This window comes from Cibotium barometz, chromosome 23 (genome assembly GCF_041138505.1).
Source record: "Cibotium barometz isolate CiBa-2024 chromosome 23, ASM4113850v1, whole genome shotgun sequence".
Lineage (NCBI taxonomy): Eukaryota > Viridiplantae > Streptophyta > Polypodiopsida > Cyatheales > Cibotiaceae > Cibotium > Cibotium barometz.
This window is the reverse complement of record NC_141068.1, coordinates 24,501,664-24,525,627: the sequence shown is the minus strand read 5'-3', so window position 1 is coordinate 24,525,627 and position 23,964 is coordinate 24,501,664. Positions and strand designations below refer to the sequence as shown.

The 23,964-nt window shown below is 40.9% G+C and overlaps 1 protein-coding gene across 4 annotated transcripts; it reads right to left on the bottom strand.

Moving 5' to 3' along the window:
* Positions 1–10,758: 10,758 nt before the first annotated feature.
* On the bottom strand, positions 10,759–20,686 carry LOC147625770 (uncharacterized). Of its 4 annotated transcripts, none has more exons than XM_086817325.1 (12): positions 16,228–20,686; positions 16,034–16,141; positions 15,830–15,930; positions 15,659–15,749; positions 15,269–15,379; positions 15,083–15,148; positions 14,921–14,980; positions 14,247–14,807; positions 14,032–14,151; positions 13,759–13,878; positions 13,495–13,589; positions 10,759–11,330 (listed from the first exon to the last, which is right to left on the bottom strand). In XM_086817325.1, the coding sequence occupies exons 1-11, from the start codon at positions 19,759–19,761 to the stop codon at positions 13,524–13,526; spliced, it is 4,938 nt and encodes a 1,645-aa protein (XP_086673451.1). In that variant the 5' UTR covers positions 19,762–20,686; the 3' UTR covers positions 10,759–11,330; positions 13,495–13,523. The 4 variants fall into 4 exon arrangements, with proteins under 4 accessions (XP_086673451.1, XP_086673452.1, XP_086673450.1 ...); XM_086817326.1 differs by lacking the exon at positions 10,759–11,330 and adding an exon at positions 11,551–12,653; XM_086817324.1 differs by lacking the exon at positions 10,759–11,330 and adding an exon at positions 13,256–13,408.
* Positions 20,687–23,964: the final 3,278 nt, after the last annotated feature.

The following is a 23,964-nucleotide window of genomic DNA, read 5'->3' as shown; positions in this document are numbered from 1 at the left end:
CTGGTACATGCAAGTTGCGTGATTACTTGCTTGGATATTATCAGAAATGGCAGACAATGATGTATTTTGGATGTTATCCATTGAGGATAAGCTTGACGAGACCATCTACCCGTTATGGTCACATATGATGCGGCATGTATTGGTAGCCAAAGGGCCATGGAATATTGTGGTTGGCACTGAGAAACGTCATGGTTCTTTTGATGAACATGATGTAGAAGGCACATCTGTAGACACGGACTCAATTTCACATGGTGCATTACCACAACATAGCATACCTCCTACGTAAGAACAAACAAAGTCGGATGGAAGAGATGCGCAAGCACATGTGTTGCTTGCTTTGTTAGTTAGAGTATCATTCCTCACATTCGGTTATGTAGGACTACTAAACATGCTTGGGATGCACTTGCTTCATTGTACCAGGTATGTAATGAAGCACGTGTTACTTATACACGCAAGAAATTAGAGTCAGAGCATATGAATGAGGGAGACTCCATGGACAGTTTCCTCATAAAATCAAGGATTTTAAGGAGCAATTGGCCGGTGTTGATAAAATATATCCTAGCAGTTCATTGGTTTGATACAACCAAGGTGGCTACCAATAAGGTCGCTAGCAATGGATACCTACAAGGTGTATGAGAGAAATTTAGAGTATAGTGAGCAGAAATTTTACTCATAAGACGCAGAGATCGATGTTGCTCTGAAATGAAGCCCGTAGATGCTTTCTCATGTGTTTGCACACCCGTCTGTGTAGTAGATCTGATGAAACTACTCCTGAAGAAGACAATGAAGAACAGTGCAAATCCGATCCCTCGAAGATGTCTGCAGAAAATTGAAAAGCGTGCAAATGGCCCCCAAAATGCGCCCAGAACGAAAATCTAACCGAAAAACTTTAGTATAAAGTACTACTCACCTCGCCATCCTTTTTGTTCTCCCAAAAGAGCTCCTTGATCCAATTCAAGAAGACAGTGAGGGGTAGGAAATAGCACATGGGGTGGCAAGGAGCATATGCTCTAATACCAAATGTCAGAAATAGGGTTGCAACAATGCACACACACACACACACACACACATAGTTGGAGAAGCTCTTGGGAAGCACACAATGAGATGATAGATAGATAATGAATGTGTGATGTACAAAGAAGATAACTATACCCCAAGATGGGTGTATACTAGCACGGGGGAAAAAACCTCTTAAAGAGGGAAAAAGTGCCCCAGCTGGTCCTAGTGTGTTCACACCCATCACTACCAAATTGGCTACATGAGGTGAATGCAAAGCTTTTTATGGAAGATGCTTCTCTACTTGTGGATATGAAGGAGTACAAAACGTTGGTGGGGAGTTTGATCTTTTTGTGCAATACATGGCCTGATATCAGCTTTACAATTGGTGTCCTGCAAATCAGCCCTAGGAGAACCATTGGAAGGTGCCATATTTTGTGACTCAGATTGGGCAGAGACTATGATAGCCAAAAATCTATTTTTGGTTATTGTTTATTGGGTCTAGAATTACATCTTGGATCAGAAAGAAGGAACCTACATTGACACTTTCTTCTACATAGGCTAAGTACAAGTAGGCAACATGCTTTGCTTCATGTGAAGCAGTCTGGGATCTTAGGAGACATGGGTGTTGCTCAAAAGGGAGCGAAAGTGCTTTGCTATGCAACAACTAGAGTTGCATGGTGATTGGCAAGAACCCAATGTTTCATGCTCGCATGAAGCATATTGAGATATAGTATCATTATGTGCGTGAGCTTATCGTGTTCTAGGTTCTCTTAGGTTTCACACCGCACTCTATATGTATTAAATCAACTAAGCTATCCACGGGTAAGAGATCATCTTTTTGCATCCCTTTTTCTTATCATGGTTATGGTTATGGTTATGTTGCGCCCCCAGCTGCTTGGGAGTTTGTTCTTTCAGGCTTGGGAGCATGCATTATTTCATAGCTTACATAATCATGCTCTCATGAGCTCTTCTGCAAGAGATCATGAGGACATACTATTGGTATTTCTAAAATCTCTCTTGCATCCCATGCTCTCTTGATGGGGCATCTGTTGAACACATAACTTGCACACATAATTGTCTCCAACCAAAAAACACCAATACTTACAAAATATGGTATTTCTAAAGGCTCGTTAAATGCATGCTCTCATGAGCTCTTTGAGCAGAGCATGTATAGCTCGTCACACTGCCTTGGTGGGGCATCTATTTAGTACATAAGTGGCACACATAACTGTCCGGCGGTAACCAAAAAACATGAGGCAAATCTTGGCCTTTAACCATGCAACGTGCCATCTTAATGAGAGATTTGTTCTTCCTCTCAGTCGCTGCACCATTTTGTTGATGTATATAAGGTACTATGAATTGATGCTTTATGCATCTTTCAACCATGTGTGTGTGTGTGTGTGTGTGTGTGTGTGTGTGTGTGTGTGTGTGTGTGTGTGTGTGTGTGTGTGTGTGAAAATCTTTTGACATATACTCCCCCCCACCATCAATCTATATGAAGAGTGCTAACTTTACATGTAGACACATTTTCAGCCATAGAAACAAAGTGTTTAAAGCATATAAAAACCTTTGACTCTTCCTTCAATGGATACACCTAGGTGTGACTAGAGTAGTCATCAATAAAAGTCACAAAGTAGAGATATCCCTCTATACGGTGTCCTCATAGGACCACATACATCACTATGTATATGTTGTAGCCCTAATTGATCCATCTTTCAAGAATGATGCCCAATTTATCTTATCCAAAATGCACCCCTCACATATATGTTTTGATAGGGACCTCAAGCTTTGGCAACGCTGACACCATCTCTTGCCATTTAAGGTGCAACAAATTACCAAAATTCAAATGACCAAGGTGGGCATGACATAGCTCATAGTTCCACGTCACTCATAGTACATGTGGCAGTAATTGAACAAACATTATGTGCCAATCTCTCATACTTGTCCAACCTGTAAAGCCCATGGCTTAGGGTATCGGATACCACAATAATGTCTCCCATTACTCCGATCATGAACTGTACACTTGTCACATCAACAAATCTAACCACTAGGCCTGCCCTAGCAGTGACAGTATGATAACAAGTTCCTTTTAATGCGTGGCATAAACAAGACTTCTAAGAGAGACCATTTGCACTAGTGAGAACAACCTTGTTTGTTTTTTCCAAGATTTCTCCTTGCAAGAGCACTACAGCCAACTCATCAAAAGTAAGGACATTCGAGGTACCCTCCATCATGAGCTGAAGTGTAGATGTAAAACCGTGGTATAAATCCGATATAACTATAAGAATAGTAAACACTAAAGAACTATCCGAATAAGCATCATCAATACATGCTAGAGCTTCTCCCTAAGATCTTTAATCCTTGTGAGAAATTCATCCATTAAACCTCCCTCATTCATATGCTTGGACTCTAACTGCTTGTGTAAGTAGACCACTTGTTCTTCATTATGCACCTAGGAAAGCGCAACAAGCGCATCCCAAGCATGTTTGCAATTTTACATGAGAAAATATTTGGAATAATGCTTCTTTTCACTGAAAGTGCCATTAATGCATGTGCATATACATCCCTGCCATCCCACCTAGCTTGTTTTGCTATGGGAGGTACAAAGGCAAATGCCACAGTTATATCAGAACTCGTATGACCATCCAAAGTACTTGTACTATACTGTTCTACTGGTGAGATAGGGTGTGCCTCAATGCCATTAATAAAGGAACCAATACATGGCGCATCATATAGGATCACAATGCGTAGTTGGTCCCATCAAGATTATCCTCATCCTAAATACATCACTACTAGCTTTAGCTTGCAAATAACTAATCTCTTACATAGAATGCAAATATCCCAACTACCTCCAGGGTATTATCAATGCCCATTGAATACAAGGCTACCAGTAGATCACTGTGATGAAAAAGGAACCTATAAAGTGTATAAAAATTACAGATAGAGTGTGGAAATGATACTTAGCACGAATGTAGAAATCGATGATAATGTTAACGATGCTGTTAAAGATGAGCTCAAAGATGTGATGTCAAAGATGAGGATGACCTTTTCTACACAAAAGCTGTTGCTTTACTATTGCGCAAGAAACCCAAAGTTGAACAAAAAGAGTTGAATGATGCCTATGAAAACTTTACAACATGTAAATGAGCCCTAAAACATGCAAAAACCTTGTTAATTTAGTTAACACTAAAGGGTATACCTTCTCCACCTAAGAGGATAGCTTAATATGAGACAATCAAATGAGAAACTTGAGGAGGAGATGACAAGGGAGTAAGGGCAAGGCAAAGAGAACCTACTCTGATACCAATTTTTAGAGTGGAGATATGAGAAGGTCATTTACATATACTCATAAGAGCGCATTCATACCACAAATGTCTCTTGCTATCTTCTTTGTTAATGCTAATATTTTCTTATTGCTTTTGGTTCTTTGTTTCTAGTTTGTCTTTGAAGCTTAGAGGCAAGTACGCAAGCTCTCTATATTTTCTTATTTTCTTAGCCATTTTGGGAGCAAATTTGATCATATTTGATAAGTTTGGGCCTCTTTCGGCATTTTCTTTATGTCTAAAAATAACTGTGCATTTTTGTGCATATTTAAGAGTTAATTTTTTGCAAACCCTAGCCTGCATAGGAGTGAACATCTTGATTGAAGATTCTATTTGCCATTTATACTCACATTTTGGAGTATATCTAGCCATAGCAAGCACTCAATGGTGATCATTATCACTCCTAAACCCCGACAGAGCTGGTCAATGATTTCTCTACAAAGCTAGGGTTGTATTTGATGTGTTTGGACTCAGTGATGACAAAAGGAAGGCACATAAAGCTTGAAATGGTCCAAATGTTTCCCCAAAGGAAAGGCCATTTTGTAAGTGAACACACTCTCACTTCATTCTACCTTTCTTTAAATTCTTGCAGCGTGTTCAAGCTAGATATGTGATGAGGGCACCCTTGCCAATTGGTGGAGAGGCCAAGGGTAGAGTGCGTCTTGAACTCTTCGTGTTGGAAAAGTGATACGAAGGGGGATTAGGTACATGGATGTGAAGACATGGCCTCAATCCTAAGGTCATGGTAAAATTTTTACAAATCGAGATCAAACTTTGAATTGTATTGGACAAGAGGTGGTGCATTGGTTACATGAGAATTCATTGGGGATAAGATTTGGTGATTAAGATATAAAAATCATGGTAAATTTTGAACAAATCTCTCTTAACTATTTTTGGATAAACTCTAATTAAGTCAAAAGCCCTAATTGATGCTGTCGATTTAAAACCAAGCTTAGAATCTTGTTCCTCACACTTAGGGCTACCCGTCAAGGTCTCAAGCATTCAAATTAGAGGCCGAGAACTTGGTCAAACCCTAACGATTGACTTTTTGAAAGTTAATTATAATCGATAGGGTGTTGACTTCTTCAATCTTTTCTTGAAGAGCCTTAAGATACTCATTGAGCCGCCTACGCGATGATGTAAAGAACACACAAACTGAAGTGCGTTTGAATAGAGTTTCAAAAAGTGGACGTGCGACATAGAACCCAAAACAGAGTGATATATCACTTATGGAAAGTGAGATCTAGGATGGCGCATGCGTTACTTGCATCATTACAAACCTAGAGAGCTAAAGAACATCACATTTGGATTATGTGGCAGTCAAATGTTAAAAGTTCATTTTGTTAACTTTTAGCACAACAAAATATAGTACAACTTTGACCACGTGTGGCTTGTACACCTCGATACCTCTCTAAAGAGCCTAATATCACTCAATTCTATTACCGATTGCCAAAATGCCAAAGGGAAGACCCCACAAAGAGAAAGAGACAATGCTTGAGAAAATGGAAGATGTGGAAAATGACAAAAATGTACCTACGCTAAAAGAAGTTATCGATATTATGAAGGATTGATGCATAGTCATATGGAGCCATCCACAAATGCTAGTTTGAATGAAAATGTACATGTTAGTCCGAGGGTACTGATGAATAATGAGATGCAAACTATGGTGGAAATGATGTGTTTAATGCTTAAAACCGTCAACAAAGGTCAAACTAGTTTTATGGAGAATCAATCTCAACAAACTAGTTTGTTGGGAAGCATGGTGGAAAGCATGAACAAGAACCAAGCTATTTTGGTTGGGAGCATGAATCAGGACCACACATCTTTGTTATAAGCCTTCAAAGAGGGGTCCTTTCACATGCAACAAGCTCCATTGGGGAGGGAGTGCCTATGCAAAGAGATACAACTGTGGTTGATCATGGAAAAGGCTTGAGTCCCTCTCGATAACTTGAAGACTTCATAAGTCAAAACAAGCATTTGGGTGGCAATGTGCATGTGCAAGTACACAAGGAAAACTCTCCACTGAGTTCATTTTCTTTAAGAGTTTGCCCACATACATTCCATCTACATCATGAGGTGATGCCAAAGGGAAGCATGTAGCTTTTGACTTTACACATGTAGATGGCTTGTGGGATCATAATGATCCACCTATGAGACTATGCATGGGTAATGCCAAAGAAAATGAAGATGAGTTCAAGGACATTAAAGACATAACTTTTGTAAAATTTACCAAGGATTCTTTGTCAACTCCCACCATTCCTAGGTATCCTCTATGGTGGTGGTTCAAAACAAAATTTCAAATTTGGATCAAATCTTTCCAGTGGGAATGGAAAACCAACCAATGGAGGTGTCAACAAAAGTAAGTTCAAAAATAAGAGCCTTTGCTATAAATGTGATGAGAAGTGGCATAAGAAACATTATAACACATGCAAGTTTAGAAATGCCACTATCAATATAGTCTTATCCGAAGTCATTGAAGATGAACATGAAGAAGACAATGAGAGGTTGGCATGCAAAGCATCCAAAACCATGCGCACATGCTTTAAGTTCTCTTTTTCACCCTTACCATACACCAAGATGTCGTCAAAGAAAACCAACACGAACTTGTGGAGAAAGGGTTGAAGCACTTTGTTCATCAAGGCTTGAAAAGTGACGGGTGCATTACATAGTTTGAACGGCATAACCATATAGTGATAAGATCCCTCTCGGTTCTAAATTCCATCTTGTACTCATCACCACTTTTCATCTTTATTTGATGGTAACCGGACCTTAAGTTAATACTTGTAAAGAAACGTGCACCCTTCAACTCATCCAAAAGATCATCTACGGGAGGTATAGGATACCTTTTATTAATAAAAAAAATTTATTCAAATCACCGTAATCTACACATATTCGAAAGGTATCATCCTTCTTCTTCACAAGAAGAACTGGAGATACAAACCTCATCTCTCTCCACTTTGAATAATCTATATAGCGGCTTGTTGATGGGGTGAGCATTAGGCTCAAGGATCAATTTTTCTTTTCGGTGGCAAACATTTGGACATGTTGAATACATCTTTATACTCATTCAACAAATTTTGCATGTCCTTGTGTATTTCCTTCTTCATTGCTCTCATCCTTGTAAGCTATAACATATATACATAACCCATCTTCTTGAGTTCTCTCTTAAGTTGAGTGGTATTGATCAAAGTAAGCTTTGATGCATTTACTCCCACCAATGTGATACTCCGTTCACCATGTATAAATCGCATAAAACCTTGCTTCAAATTCATAGTGAAGAATTCGAGACTTGAGAGCCAATCACATCCAAGAACCATGTTGATGGGTCCCATATCAAGAACAAGCAAATTAGCTTTTCATGTGTATTCTTTTGAAAGCTCAAAACACACATCTTGACACATCATTGTATAAACCATTGTAGCTCCATTTGCCACTTGAACTTCATTAAAAGTTATCAAAGATATGGACTGTAATTTAAGACTACACAATGACTTTACATTTACAAAGCTATACATACTTCCGCTATCCACCAAGAAATGAGCCACCCTACCATTGATATTGACCTTGAGTCTTAAGGTGTTTGCACCCTTACATCCTGTAGAAGAGTCATGAGATAAAGTGCACAAAGTTGTCTTCATGCTTGCTCTTTTAAAAGTGCACATAGGCATTCCATCATCATACTCTTGCAAATTCTCTTGCATAGTATCACTTGGGTCAAAACAAAACTCCCCATCTAGTACATGATTATCATCACTTTCCCACGAACTCATGGCAATCACCAATTGTATGCCAAGGAAAGTAATTGTACATTCATGACTAGTGAAGTGGAGTACCTTGATCATATTACTGGCAAAGATGGCATAAGAGTGGATCCCAAGAAGATGGAGTGTGTACAAAAGCAACCTATTCCAACCAATATAACTTAATTGAGAGGTTTCTTGGGACTTGCTTCATTTTATAGGAGGTTTTCATTGAGAGGCATGCACACATAGATACACCTCGGACAAGCTCAAGAAGGAAGCATTCCTTGGGAATGCAATTGTAAATAAGAGCTGTGAAGAGCTTTGTGTCCCAACTTTTCAAAACCATTCACATGAGAATAGATGTATATAGAAGAGAGGCATTAGTGCCGTATTATATTAAGATCATGGGATTATTACATTTGAGAGCCATAAATTAGATGACAAGAAGATAGAGCTACATGTCTATGGAGGTGATTACCGTCTTGCATGCAATCAAGAAGTGGTATCATTATCTCCATGGGAGCCGTTTCTATGTGAAAAGTGATCCTAGGGTACTCTATCACAACCAAATCTATCTCCAAAGCAAAGAATACGGATGACCACTTTACAAAACTATGATTTTGAGATCACTTACACAAAGAGGAAAGACGTCGATACTCTTTCACAGATATGGGCTTGCTCTTCAAATACAATATCAGAGGTACATAAAGATTGGTTCTTGGACATTCAAGAGGAATATCTCTTGGATGAAAAGGTGTCACAAATGGTGCAAAAATGCATCCATGAAGATTTGCCTCGTTATGAGCTCAAGAATGGTCTCTTGTACTATAAGAACAAGATCTATCTTATACTACCTAGTTCATCATACAAGGCCAAAGTGATGGAGGAGATGCATACAACCCCTTTAGCATGTCATTTGAGTCTCTACAAAACCTTTAACACAAGATAAGAAAGAGTTTCTTTTGAAAAGGGATGTGGAGAGATGTGATGCTTGTCACAAAGTGTTTATCGTGTCAATTAAATAAAGATCCAATACAAGCCGAGAGGATGTGGCTTCAACTTTTACCTATTCCTGAAGGAAAGTGAACACATATATCTATGGACAAAACTGTAGTGGTGAATTAGTTGATAAAAATGGCACACTTCATTCCTACCAAGGTCACTTATATGGCATCTATTGTTACGAGTCAATTTATGAAGTTTATATTCAAGTTGCATGGAATGCCTCAACAAATTGTAAGTGATAGAGATGCAAAGTTCATGAATTCCTTTTAGAGAACACTATTTGACATACGAATGAGCAAACGAAGAGAGTCAATAAGTGAATGGAGACACTTTTGTTGTGATACCCGGCATTCATGAAATGAATGGTTACCTTTGGCAAAATTTGCTTACAATAGCACAAATCATGTAAGCATTGGCATATCGCCTTTCGAGACTACTTTTGGATACAAAGTGAATACACCAATGGTGGTCGACAAACAGAAGATTGCAAATCAAAATGCAAAACTTGGGGACCAAACTCTTCTATAACAATACAAGAATAATTTAAAGAATACTCAAAGAAGTATGAAGCAATATGCCGATGTCCATACAAACTTTATGGAGTTCAATGTAGGTGATTAGGTGCGCTTTTATGCACACCAAAATCTTAAGGGCAACACAAACACTAAGATAGCTCATAGATACTATGGTCCATACAAGATTGAGAGAAGAGTTAGGCAAGTAACTTATAGCTAATGCGATCGCCAACTACACACATACATGATGTGTTCCCATGTCTCTTAATTGAAGGCATATATAAAACCAATAGTATCAATACAAGATGAGTTACCTCCAATGAAGAAAGGTATGTACTGAAGAAGGTATTAAACACACAATTGTTCTTTGGTTGTTTACCCTACAAAGAGACTTCATGGCAATCAACCTCAATCATGGAAGGATATAACTGACCTGTTGAATACATTTGGTGGACTAAATGAGAAGAAATAACAGTGATTTTGCTTGCTAAAATTTCTCCCAAACTACTAATTAAGGATTTTGTACTTACATTTGAAAGTATTTGTAATTGAGATATTATCATGGAAAGCAAGTTTTGGACTATTTACAAGACAAAAGATACTTTTTCAACCATTACAACCATGAATCACATGAAGATGCTCTCACATGTTGACATGTCATTCACTCATATACTTTGTGGATATGGTACTGAAGCACTTTTATGTGAAAATCCGACCTATATGGAAGACCTAAATGTTTCAAGGTTTCGAGAACAAAACTTGCGGATGGAGATGGTTTGTAAAAATGCTAAGTCCAACAAAACCTGTAAGTGGAGATGGTTTGTTAAAAAGCACCAAGGCTAAACCACTAGCTAAATGGGATCATGGACAAAGGACTTGTAACATAGGTATGGTCCAATGTGGAGACCAAGGCATAAGTGAGTGTGAACATAGGAAATAGGTATATAAGACAATTATAAGCCCTAATCATAAATAACTCATAATCACTTTTGATCAATACTACTCATGTCTTGCTTTGCAAGCTTTCATCTCTAGACACCATGTAAACGAGTCTCCTCTCCCTCCTTTCCTTTCAATTATCAAAGATGAGGCATTTAAGTGTGCAACCCATAATAGAGGATTTTGGAGCTATGCTATTTTGTTACTTGTGGTATCATTTAATTGGTGTACAAGAGCATTAAATGATACTTTGATTTCTTGTGTAGATTGTACATTATCCCAGCATGTTCACATCATCCCAGCATGTTCACATCGCAATCACAGCAATGAAAGTTAAGTCTTTGGTCTCTATTAATATACATGTCATTTGTGGTGACCAACTCCCTTGGATTTAGTATGAGCATCCAATGTATCTTCATGTCATTGCACATGCCATTTGTTGCTTGATCTAGAAGAGGTGATTGCAAAGTAAAGCATGCATGTAGGAAATAAAAAAGACCATTCGGTGACAAACCTAGTCAAGTGCTTTTAATGCTTTAGGTGAACCATAACTTAACCTAAGGAGGCTATCATGCTAGATCAAGAACTGGAAGACTGCCAGTAAGGGGAGCAGCACCCTCCCTCTAATCTAGGATAACTACAGAAGGGATGCATGCAAGGAGTAGGGGGTTAGACAAGAAGGGATGCATGCAAGGAGTAGGGGGTTAGACAAGATTAGAGATGCTGTTTCAGCATTCAATCCCGCATCCAGTTCAGCCATGGCATCTGTCTCCTCAGCGTTTCCTTCCCAGGTAACAGGAGAGCATCTGCGTTTTCAGCATCACATCAGCTTTGCATCAGTCCCAAAGCCATCCCTTCAGCGTTTCCTTTCCAGGAGACAAGGGAAAGATAGTGGACAGCAGTTCATTCAACATATCAGTATATTCAACATATAGGCAGCATATTCAGCATCATAGATCTATTCAAATCTCATTGTAATCGCATTCATCATCTAATATAGTTGCATTGCATTGACACATATTTGTCTATCTCTTAAACATCATTAAGTGCAATTTAGTTAGACTAAGGTTGTGATTACTACGGTCGAAGACCTCACGTGTCACATTGGTATCAGAGCGTTACAAGGTAACCAACCTTAGATCATGTTCATTCCATCAGTCATTCAGTCAGACGTCATGTTAATCGCTTCCGCACAGTTAAACCCAATTCTCAAAATCTTGCAGGCCACCCTTAGGGATTTTCCCTTAGGTATGCATCAGTAACGCATCCATCTGCATTCTTGCACAGCATATAGGGTTGCACATGGCTTGCATAACAGACATCTTAGCAGTCAGTCTTGCATCTGCAAGGCATACATGTTGCCCATGAACTCTTTGGGGAAGAATGACATCCATCATCAAAGGAGGACATAAGTTTTGGACTTCAACTGGCAGCAGCAGGGGGTTTCTTTTCCACAGAAGACGGAAGTTTGCTCCAACATCGCCTCACGAGGTTCAGAGCTTCAGGAACGACGGAGATGGTAGGTGAAAGGTTTCCAAAGACAAGTCAGGGGTGACTCAGGTATTTCCAAGCAGTTTTAGCAACATTTGCCGTTCAGTTCCCGCAGTACATAGTCTTGGCTCAAAGGATTTCACTCCTGCAGACGACCTCAGTCCAGCAAAACAGAAGACAGAAGGGGACAGTGGTTCGGAGGAGAAGGATCTCGAAGGTTGCCAGGTATACCACCCAGCAACAGTTTAGCAGCGGGGAATGTCACGTGCACACCATTCAGGTGTACAGTGACGTGGCATCATTTTAGCATCATAAACATTATCAGGCATTTAAATAAATGTTTTCAACATGTACCACATGGTATGAGTTGGATTCAGCATTGTAGCATCATATTAATCATCTAGACAAGCATTGGGACATGATGGAGGCAACCGACAGCAAGCATTTATACTATTTTATGGCATTATATGGCAGTCGTGAGCATATTCGGAGCTGGCCGACCAGCAACCCTCACCCATACATAAACAGGCGCCTCTCCATTCACCACTTCAAGTCCATTTTCAGCATTCAGTCCCGCATCCAGTTCAGCCATCGCATCTGTCTCCTCAGCGTTTCCTTTCCAGGTAGCAGGAGAGCATCTGCGTTTTCAGCATCACATCAGCTTTGCATCAGTCCCAAAGCCATCCCTTCAGCGTTTCCTTTCCAGGAGACAAGGGAAAGATAGTGGACAGCAGTTCATTCAGCATATCAGTATATTCAACATATAGGGAGCATATTCAACATCATAGATCTATTCAGATCTCATTGTAACCGCATTCATCATCTAATATAGCTGCATTGCATTGACACATATTTGTCTATCTCTTAAACATCATTAAGTGCAGTTTAGTTAGACTAAGGTTGTGATTACTACGGTCGAAGACCTCACATGTCACAGATGCAAAGCTGAAAGTTTTGTTCCTCTTTAGCAAACATTCCAGTACATTGAGAAGCTAAGTAAATTTTAGAATCTGCAAAAGCTTTGGCTTCCAAACTAGTCTTGCATCCTGCTGAGTGCAAGCCAAACGTGAAGGTGTAATAACATTGCCAACCACCATGAAGGCCCATGAAAAGGTCAACTGCAAGAGGGACAAGATGGGCCCATAGCAGGTAGATATGGGGAATGAAAACACAGATGGAGTTGCCTTTTTTGGAGGGGACACCCTTGGACCTTAGTGGGTATCAAACATACAACCTATTCTTAGTAGCTTGAGCCAGATGCACTTGTACCATTAAAAAAAACCATCCATTACATACAGGTTTAGAACATTTATCTGCAAAGAGGCTTATGACAAGCTTCGTCCCCAGCAGGGCTTCAGTAGTATACAACTCAAGCCTTACTGTGAAAACAATTCTGTTCACACACACACACACAATAGTCTCAGATATATCAAATTCACATGAACTACCTCCTTCAACAGTCATGAACCCACAACCCACCTGGGTCAATCAAAGCTCACAAAGAGAGATCAAGGTATATTGAAGAGCTTCTTCAGCTTTACCACAAGCTTCCATTCCTCCACTGAAAGCTCATCCTGCAGGCCGATCCACCCACATTTCAGTTCAAGTAATACCCTCAAGATAAGCCCTCATATACCCTTTACAAACATGGTTAGCACTGTCTTAAACATGCCAAAGCAAGAAAAGCTCACAGCTCACCACCTACCTGTGGCATATAAAAAAAAGAATCTTTTAGTGCCTTACCCTGAAGCTCTCCTTCAGAACATCTATAGATCTTCGAGTTACATGGCTAACAAGCTCATCTTCATGATCAAAATGCCGGCCGTACATCTTCTGTGTTTCCTCTGGAGTGCTGCCCACAATCTTGAAGGATTGAGCCAAAACAGACATGCAGTTAGTAACTCCTTTATTAGTCCCTTTCTACCCACATTTGCATGAGTTCGTGTACACATAGTTACATAAAATCACCATTCCTTAGCCCATTTTCCAACAAAGGGCTTGCACAACTACAATTACCTTCATTGCAACTGCTTGACCCTTTTTGGCAGTTTCCACCACCTTGTGATTCACTTCCATGGAGGCAATCCTTCCAATGTCTATCATGTCTTGGGAAGGTACACACAGAGGTGTACCAATCTGCACGGAAACAAAGCTCCCAAATCACACCGCTGCTGCTCAGGGGACAATATGTATCCAGAGGAAGCCAAATGTATCGGTAGTTAAATCCTTACCCTAGCAATGCCCTCCAGCACATCCACGCCCAGAATAATTGGATCTTTCTTGTTGAAGACAAACTGCGGCTTTATGCTCAACACACATGGGAAAACCGCCTCATCTGCAACTTCTTTCCGCTTTTCCTCTTTGATGTTGTTCATATAAGCTGTAAACTGGTCAAACAGATGGTAGATAATATCTGCCATAAAGACCCTCACCCCAAGCTCTTCGGCAAGCTCTTTAGCTTCCGGTGTGACCTTTACATCAAAGGCAAGGATCGTGGCGTATTCCTTCTTCTTTCTTTCAAGCATCACACTAGCTCTCATGACATCCCGCTTGTGCACAGGCCCAATATTGATGCCACTGACTGGAATCTTTACTGCTGGACTCTTCAGAAATTCAAGGAGAGCCTCCAACGAACCAAGAGTTGAAGCTTGCACACATACACCTTCTCCACTTTTGTCAACACGACTCATAACATTCTTCATATCCTGCATAGCCTCCACTTTTACGTCTTCAAGATCATCATCTGGGCCGACCACATGCAGCTGTGTCCCTGCTATTGCATGTTCAAGCCCCTAATAGCAAAAAGTTGCCCATTATGATTCTTCGGCAGAAGCTTAGATCCACAACATTGAGAATAAAAACTGCAAAGCTAACACAAAGATATCTTGAGCAAAGCACGATTTACTTGTGCTGTGATTTTGATCCCTTGGGCAGCCTTCAGCTCCTTATGATGTTGATAAGAACCCTGCATGAGTCACTCCATGAAAATGTCAAGAAGGGACTTGGCAATCTGAGCCACGATGAGATTACAATTTTGTAACAACCAAAGATAAAAAGAATGAAATACCTTCACGCGAAGCTCTTTCATTGGATGTGGAGTAAGAAGAGCTCTTATATGAGTGACGATTGGGCCCTGCAGAAGCCAATGTACAGTGCTTCTTAGATCACTAGCCAATGTACAGTGATTCATAGTTCACTCAAAATTCTACACAATAAAGAAGGCATGAAAAGAACTTGAAAGAGCTATCCTTACCTGCATACCACAGACTACAATTTGGTCACCTTCATGGAGTACACCATTGACCAGAATGACATCAATGGTGGTTCCTAAACCTTCAATAACTTTCACCTCCAGCACTGTGCACTGCAAAAAAGAGCAAACCATGCTTTACCTTCTGTGTTAAGAGAACAATACATGGTTACCCACCCATCAAATTGTAATGAAGAATTAATGACACATCCAAAATACTCTTTTGACACCAAGCAGCGAAACCACATGAAAGAAACTAAAGTGTGGCATTCAAGCACCAAGAAATCCACAAGTTATGAGACTAGTTCCCAACCCCATCTACAGGAAAAAAGCTAGTGTTGACAACTTCTCCTGGAAAGGTCTGAAACTACATATATATGCCTGCCACCTCACCTGCACCTCACTGATGTACATGAGCTTATCTTCCATCACCTTCTGGGTTAAGTGTACTAAAAGCATCAACAGGTCTGGTACTCCTTCTCCACTGCAAGGTGAAAACACACACACATGTTAACAGCGTGTTTCACCAAGGAAAAAGGCAGCACTTAACAGTCAATTACATACCTGATTGCACTGGTTGGCACAATGCTGACAACCTTCCTAATTTCTTTGTTTTTATAGTAAAGCTCTGAATTCATTCCCTGTTCCTTTAACTCGGTCACAATCTGGAAACACACATAAAGAAACAAGGCTTTTCGCTTCGATTGTAGAACCCGTGAAAACGATCACCCGAATAATTTAGGTCAGGTCATGATACCCTCAGCTTACCTGACTCAATCGCCTTTCAAATTCATTAATGACATCTTTCGATTGTTGCTTTAAAGCAATTTTGATCGGAGCATTGGGAAGAGTCTTCCAGTTGTAAAGCCTGTCAACCTTCAAAAACATATAGGTGCGGATGAGGGGCCAAAAGAAATTAACAAAATATTTCATAATAAAAAGAATGTACTTGAGCATCTTACCTTATTCAATGCTACAACAAATGGGGTATGCCGCATCTTCAATAAGTTTAAGGATTCAAGAGTCTGAGGTTCCAACCCATGCATTATGTCCACAACTAGAATTGCAATATCACATAATCCAGACCCACGAGACCGAAGATTGGTAAAAGACTCGTGTCCTGGAGTATCAATCACCAACAAGCCAGGAACTCTCACAGCCACATCACTCTTCAGTTCCTTTGTCCTCTCTTGTATGTTTTCCATGGGAAAGTACGTGGCACCAATCTGCTGTGTAATCCCACCTGCCTCACCTTCTTGGACATTAGTTCTACGAATGCAATCCAGCAGCTTAGTCTTACCAGTATCCACATGGCCAAGGATGCAGCAGATAGGCGATCTCAAATCTTCTGCGCTCCTCTTAGCGAGAGCCTCAGCTTTTCGAGCTTCCCTTTTAAGTGCTGCTTCTCGGCGCCTTCTTGTGTCAGCATCTTCCTCCTCACTCTCTGTCTCATCCTCACTGTCTGTCTCGTCTTCACTCTCCTGATCATTACTGCTGGGCTGAGGAGCAGTAGTTCTTGGTCTTTGAATAGCTGAATTCTGTGGTGATACAGGCCTCTTAGCAGGGGGGGCATCTTGAGATTGCTGTGTGATAACGGACTTTGTGACCTTCTTTGGAGCAGAAACCGCATCCTCCTCCTCAGCGAAAGCACTTTTAACTGGCGGCAAATCTATATTGCCATCATCCCAGCTCTTTGCATCCCAATCCTCGTCCTCCTCTTCAGCTTCAGGTTCTGCTTCAGCTACCACTTCCTCCTCGACAACTACAACTTCAGATTCAATTTCTGGCTCCTTTTCAACAATGGTCTCAATCTCCATGTGAGACTCTTGAGGCAAGAGCACCTCTAGATCTTCCACTGGCTGCTCTGTTGAGGAGACGGATTCAACTCCTTGAGGCCGCCTCTTCTTCTTATTTTCGTACTTGGGCTTTTTGGGTGCAAAGTCCTCTTTTGCAGGAGCATCCACGTCAGCAGAACCCTTCTGTGCAAGCAGCTGCTCACGCATAAGAGCCAACCTCCTTGCCTCCTCCTTTTGCTTCCCAGTCAGTAGTTTGCCTTCTTGTTTCTTTTTCAGCATTTTCTCCTTCTCACGCTCTTTTCGCCGTCTCTTGGCTTCTTCCCTTTCCCTTTCCAGCTCCTCAAGACGCCGTTGTTCTTCCTCCTCCTTACGTTGCCTCTCCTCTTCTTCGCGCCTTATCCTCTCCTCAGCCTCTTTCTGTCTGGCAAGTCGCTCCTGCATTTCTCGAACATGCTTTGGCACTTTTTTGTCCACAACCTTGCTTTTGGGAGCCTCCTGCTTCTCTTCAGGGATTTCAGCATCTGCCTGATCTACCTGTTTCCCAGCTGCTTTGCCTTTCTCTTTCTCCTTCTTCTTTTTTTTCTTTTTAGCAGCTGCTGATTCTACTGCATCCATTCCATCAGTTTCATCCTGCACTTCTGGTGGCATGGATGCTGTCACATATGCAGGCTGTGAAGAATCTTGGTGTGGTTGTGAAGAGGCCTCCTCAGCCTGTTCCACTGAAATGCTTGATTCAGGCTGATGCACAGGTTTTGGGCCCTCAAGCTCTGCCAAAATGGCATCTAAATCCTCTTCTTCCTGCACAGTTCTTCCACTTTTCTTACCTTTCTTGGATTTCTTTTTTGAAGCAGCTCCTACTTTCTCAGACTTGATAGGATCAATAACATCAACTTCGCCTGGCACTGCTTTAGAATCCTTGTCAGCTTTTGGGCTCTCAAGGTCCGCAAGGATGGCATCAATGTCTGCATCTTCAGATGGTTTGTCTGATTTCTTCCCTTTCTTACCCTTCTTTTTTCCAGTAAACTGAAGTGTCTCTTCTTCTGCCAACACAGACGACTGCAACTCATCACTTATCTGCAAAGAAATGCCATCCAACTGTGCTGTCACAGATAGACCCCTTTCACGAAAGTCAGAAGCATCATCCAAGTCATCATCTAAAGCCACTTTGCCTCCTTGCTTGCTTGTCCCCTTTTTCTTTCCAGAAAACACAATAACATCTTCACTATCCAATGCATCATCAACATCAACAGCCTTTGTAGCAGTTTCAAGTCCAAATTCATCATCCTGTGCTCGCTTTATTTCCTTATTCTTCTTTGATTTTTTCTTACCTGAAAAGACTATGGCATCCTCATCACCCAAATCATCTTCTTGATCAAATACAACGTTCAATCCATCAGCATGACTGTCCAACATTGCATGAGCAGCATCAGAAGCTTCCTCCGTCATCTTGATGCTCTTCTTTCCTTTGGACTTCTTCTTACCAGTAAAAACCAATGCACCCACATCTGAAACCTCATCCACAACAGTTTTGACCTCCTTGGTTTCAGACTTGCCATCCTCGCCCTCATTTTCTGCCAGTTCATCTAGTATTTCTTCACTCACAGTGTTTTTTATGTCCTTGCTCTTCTTTGATTTCTTCTTTCCAGAAAATGCAAGGGACTCCTCATTTTCTATGTCTTCTTCTGCAGACTTGGCTGTATCTATGAGAGTGTCCAAAGCTGCAAAACCCATGTGATCTGACTTAACCCCTTTCTTTCCTTTGGCCTTCTTCTTACCAGAAAAGATCATCATATCCGAGTCTTCGTCTACTTCAACAGAGTTAGTATCTATATCTTCAATTCCTGAAGCTTTCACATCCTTACTCCCTGCTTTAGACTTCTTTTTGCCAGTGAAAACCACCTGTTCAGAGATCCCTACTTCATCCTCTGCATCCTCAATCTGCGTCGGTATAGAATTGTAAACTTCGGTCTCATCCTCAGGGACATCACTGAATCCATCCATTTCCTCTAGCAGAGCAAAACTAGCATTTGATTTTGGCTTTGCTGTACCCATTGCCTTCTTCCCTTTCTTTAGGGAAGTTAAGTCCAGATCTTTCACAGCATTCCTATCTGAATCCTCCTTGTAATCATCCTCATCTCTTTCTTTCTTTGCTGGCTTTCCCTTCTTTCCTTTTTTCATCCCTTGCACAACATCCTGAGACCAGGAATCATTGTCCTTTTCATTCAGATCGTGACCTCCTTTCTTCCCTTTCTTCAAAAGATCACGTGACTGCGAAGACTCACTGGACTGCACAGACTTTGCATCATCCAAAACAGAAACATCATATTCATCATCATCTACTGGCAATCCCTTCTTACCTTTCTTCTTGGATGATGCACCATTGTCATCGGCAGTGATGGAGAGCTCCAATTCTGTATCATCAGGGTCAGGCTCGGTATTCTTCCCCCTAGTTTTCTTCTTCTTCTGAGACAGATCCATCTGCTCAAATGAGGAAGCCAGGTCAGTTTCATTGTCGGCAGAAACGTGATTATGGCCGTTGGATCTCATAGAATCGTCCTCATCCAACTGATCCACCACCATGTACTCGTCATCATCCACAGCGAATTGCCCCTTCTTCTTGTTCTTCTTCGAGACAGCCACGGCCGGCTCGCCTCCCACTTCCTCTGCTGCTGTTGATCCAGAAGCTTTTTTACGCCCCATGGAAACCCTCGATGATGGCAGATTCTTTCTCTGATCCTGTCTGCGGCGTGGCCAAGCGCATCAAACAGCAACTCTCCACGCTGGATTGGAGGTTTCCAACCTCCTTCCACAGAAAAACTTCCTGCGTTCTGCCCCAGATTGCCTAACGAAAAAGGTACTCTCAACTTCTAAAGCTACAGGGACGCAGCTTGAGTTGACAAGTCTAGGGTATGCGGAGCGAAGAAGCTAGCGTGTGCCGCAGAACATGGGTGACAGCAAGCTACAGCTTGAGATGCGATGGAAAGACGGCTAGGGCTGCACAGAGTTCAGCGGGAAAACAGAATAAGCCGAGAGAGGAGACTAGGGCTAAGCAGGTGCAGAAACGCAGAAAGCTAGGGATAAGAAATACGCAGAGCAAAACGCTAGGGTTACAGCGGCCACTGCGGCAAATCCAAAGGAACGGAAGAAAGAGGGAAAGAGACGGAAATAGAAGGCACTGGAGATATGTTTGCAAGAAAGCAAATCCACCGATGCGTCTTCGATGCAGCGAGGGCTCCGGCGATGGCTGTAGGCAGCAGAAGAAAAGGGTTTTTCACGTTGGCTCTGGCGGCGAAGGTATATCAAGCTTGGAACGCTCACAAAGAAGGAAGTTTGGATCATTAAGGAGAAACCCAGGCGGACGATCAGATTGCTTCTAAACCTCGTCGGGCCGTTGGGATCTTGACACCTCATTGCCTTCCCTCATACCATTTTGATAATGTGTATTTAAGCACAAATAATATAAAGGTGCATCACGCAAATCCAAGGAAAAATCTCGCATTAAAAAAAAACCAAGGAAATAATAATTTCATGTCTTCGAAATGCAATCTCTATAGAGTCGAGGCGAAAGAAAACTGTACAAGTATGGTTTTCCTCGGTTCAATTTGTTAGTTTTCCAGCTTTTGAATAATCTACTTCTGAGTTAGTCATGCTTGCTCTTCATCCAAGCTTCTCCCCCCTATCGTATGTGATCTTGGCTTTGCTTGATTCAGAAGCGCTTTTAAAGCACGACAATACCCCAACATCATATGTGATCTTGGCTCTGCTTGACTAGGAGGACAAGGACCCACTTTTCTTTTCCTTGAAAAAGTAAGAGAGTGACCCACTTCTGTCCTCCTTGAAAAAGCACATTAAACCCAACATTCACAAGCCCATCAAATATGCGCACTCTCAACATGTGGAAGGCACTTCTCCTCCCAGGCATCTCTTCAAAGAAGTTCTCTTCCAGATCTTGCTCAAAAATGTATAGCAGCATGACATCTTGAAAGCAAAGAAACTCACTCATCATTATATCGTTAAGCACCCCCTGGTAACTCCACCTTGAGCTCACCTGACCATCTTGAGTGACTGATGCTATCTACAAAGAATGTGCATTATCATTACATCAATTATACTGTACATGCAACTATAACACAAGCCTTGTATTGCATCATCAACCTCTATACAAAATAAGTATTAATAAGATTTCACATGCCAACTTCCTCTAGCACAATAAACCAACACCTACCCCCAACTAAAAAAACAAGATCAAGTGTTGATAGCAAGAATGTCCCAAAGTGCACACCAAGACTAAACCAAGTCAGATTGGAGAGAACCTAACCCACACATAACAAGATCAACAATGCCATGAACACACAGAAACCCCCACAATACTAACCAGCATGAAGAACAAAGGCTACCCCAACATCCCCCCTAGATGCCAGCATCCCATGATTAATCAATAAACTGCCTAGCCAATGAATTCATAAGAGCAAGTGTTAGGAAATATTCCACAGCCACCCTATGAAGCAAGACAGACCACAGAATGATGCCTAGCAAGGGAAATACTACCAATATACTCAAGCCCAAGGCAAAGCCATAAAAGAAAATAAGAACGTAGTAATGGTTAGAGCGTAACTAAATCTTATGTCAAGTATGTGCACTATGCAATCACCAAGAAACACCCTACTCCTCCAACCGTGTGGTGTTGTGGATGTGTGCAATGCAAGTGTATAGATAATACATACAGCACTAAATTTAAAAAAATCACTTGATAAATATTAAGGTGGTGTGTATCACGATGACAACTTAGCATAGCATGAGAGAAAACTTGACAAGTTATTGCCTTTGTGAGTTTGTATTAGAAAATTAGCATTGTTTAGTAAATAAAAATGTGTGAGAGAGAAAAAGCACGTATCTCCTTATCCTTTACTTTCAAAACTTGTTTATCGTCTTCTGTCGATGTTGTTACCATTCTTGGGTGTGTGAATCCTCTCAATTCTCAAGATACAAATCAATGTATTTATATAATTCTTATTAAGGCTTGTGTGTGTGTGTGTGTGTATATCTCTATGTGTGAGTATGTGAATGTGTTTTCTTTTGGCCTTCTCATATGCTGCCACACTGCAGGGAATAATCCCACATAGCGTGGACAGGCTTCATTTTTAAGGTATAAGTAAAATTGTTGGCAATTTTTTATGTCACATTTTATGAGAGAGAGAAAGAGAGCACTTATCGTGTGGCTCCTTGTCTCGGCTATGCATGAAACTGACGGGCTATTGGCTGACGTGTCAAGCTGTGTATGGTGGCTCCTCCCCGTGTTGTTTTGGTGCTGCTCTTCACACCTCCTCTTTATTGTTGTTTAGTTGTGCACAGCGGCTCCTCCTCTCGAGGACATCTTCGCATGCCCATCGTTTCGCATTTGTTCTCCCGCTTGCTTAGCGCCTCTTCAAATCACAGCTATGCCCATTTATTCATAGGGCCACCTGCCCCTTCTTTTTCCACCTGGACCAAGGCTCTCCCTTTATTTTAAATTTAAAGGACAAAAGTCATAGTTTTTTTTTAACTTTCTCTCTCGGTCTTTTCTTTGAGTTTGCGTGTTCTCCATGTGATTGTGATTTTGCTTCGAAATTTCCTCCTGTGAGAACGTGAACCTTTGGCCAAGAACAAGTGAAAGCATCGTTGCAATTGCCATGGCGTGAGCGTGTGAGCTAATATTTAAAATATTATGCATGTACGATGGACAAATAACGTGCTATACAGTAAAAAAATGCCTAGGGGTCAAAAAAAACTCTAATAGTGGCGTCCTAGCATGAACCTAGATTTTTTGGTTGAGACTGGTGCCTTATCGATTGGGCTACAAAACCATAATGAGGTATAGCGGATCTACCTAAGAAAAAGTGACCTCGTGTAACTACCTAAGAATGTATTTAAGAGCATAAACTAACCTCTCCCAAAGCATAACATTGATCTCTCGCAACATGCCCACTTTTAAAGATATACGCTCTACCCCAAAGATCTTGATGGTTTGAATATCCTCCCAAATAGTGCTAAGATCTTCTAATAAGCAAGAATAAGTCGACAAAACCCCAAGTTCTGGGCAAAGGATCTGGACAGAGCCATCATGGCAATGGTGTTTTGACATGGAACATACTCAACAATGGGGTCACGGAAATACGAAAGAAGATCATAAGCTTGTTGGCAGTAGTAATCCATAAGAGGATAGAGTGTTTTAGAAATGCCCAAAAGTTGGTGAATAACTAATTGTGAATCCCCTTTAACATGAACCAAAGATGCCCCAAATTTTCTCAATGCCCTCAACCAAATCAGCAAAGCTTGATATTTAGCCATATTGTTACTAAAAAATTTCCCCAAGCTAACCCCTATAAGACTATTGCAACCATCAAGATAATGTATAACAATGCCTTATGATGATAAAGACTTTGTAGACCCTCTATTAGCTCCATCAAACCACATAGTCCACCTATCTACTACCTCCTCATCTGCATCACAAAGGAGAAAAGACATTCAAATGCATAGTGAGAAGATAAATCAAATCAAATATGGCTTGATTTAATCAATGTTGGTTTTAGTGGGAATCCATTTTTGCTAATTAGACCTTTTTATTTTGTTTCACCTCAACTATACAATAAGGACCTAACCATACATGACTATACGATAAGGACTAATCATACCTTTTTATTTGGTTTCACCTCAGCTATACGATAAGGACCTGACCATACATGACTAAGCTTTCCTGGGAACAACTCATGGTGGGCATCATAAAGCAACACTAATTGGTTCTTCTTAAACTCATAAGATTTGGCTTTTCTAGCTCATTGTTTTGTTTGTCTCTTTTTGGAAACCTCTTGATGTAAGTAAGCTCTCAACCTCCACTCATCTAAATGATTCAAAGTTAATCTCTCC

Bases quoted from the DNA above. Each gene is read 5' to 3' on its own strand.
- LOC147625770 (XM_086817325.1), bottom strand. From the start codon at position 19,761: ATGGGGCGTAAAAAAGCTTCTGGATCAACAGCAGCAGAGGAAGTGGGA. The intron at 15,750-15,829 runs GTATGTAATTGA...TTCACCTTGCAG, and splicing joins GTGCCAACCAGTGCAATCAG to TGGAGAAGGAGTACCAGACC. The intron at 15,149-15,268 runs GTAAGGATAGCT...TGGCTTCTGCAG, and splicing joins TTGTAGTCTGTGGTATGCAG to GGCCCAATCGTCACTCATAT.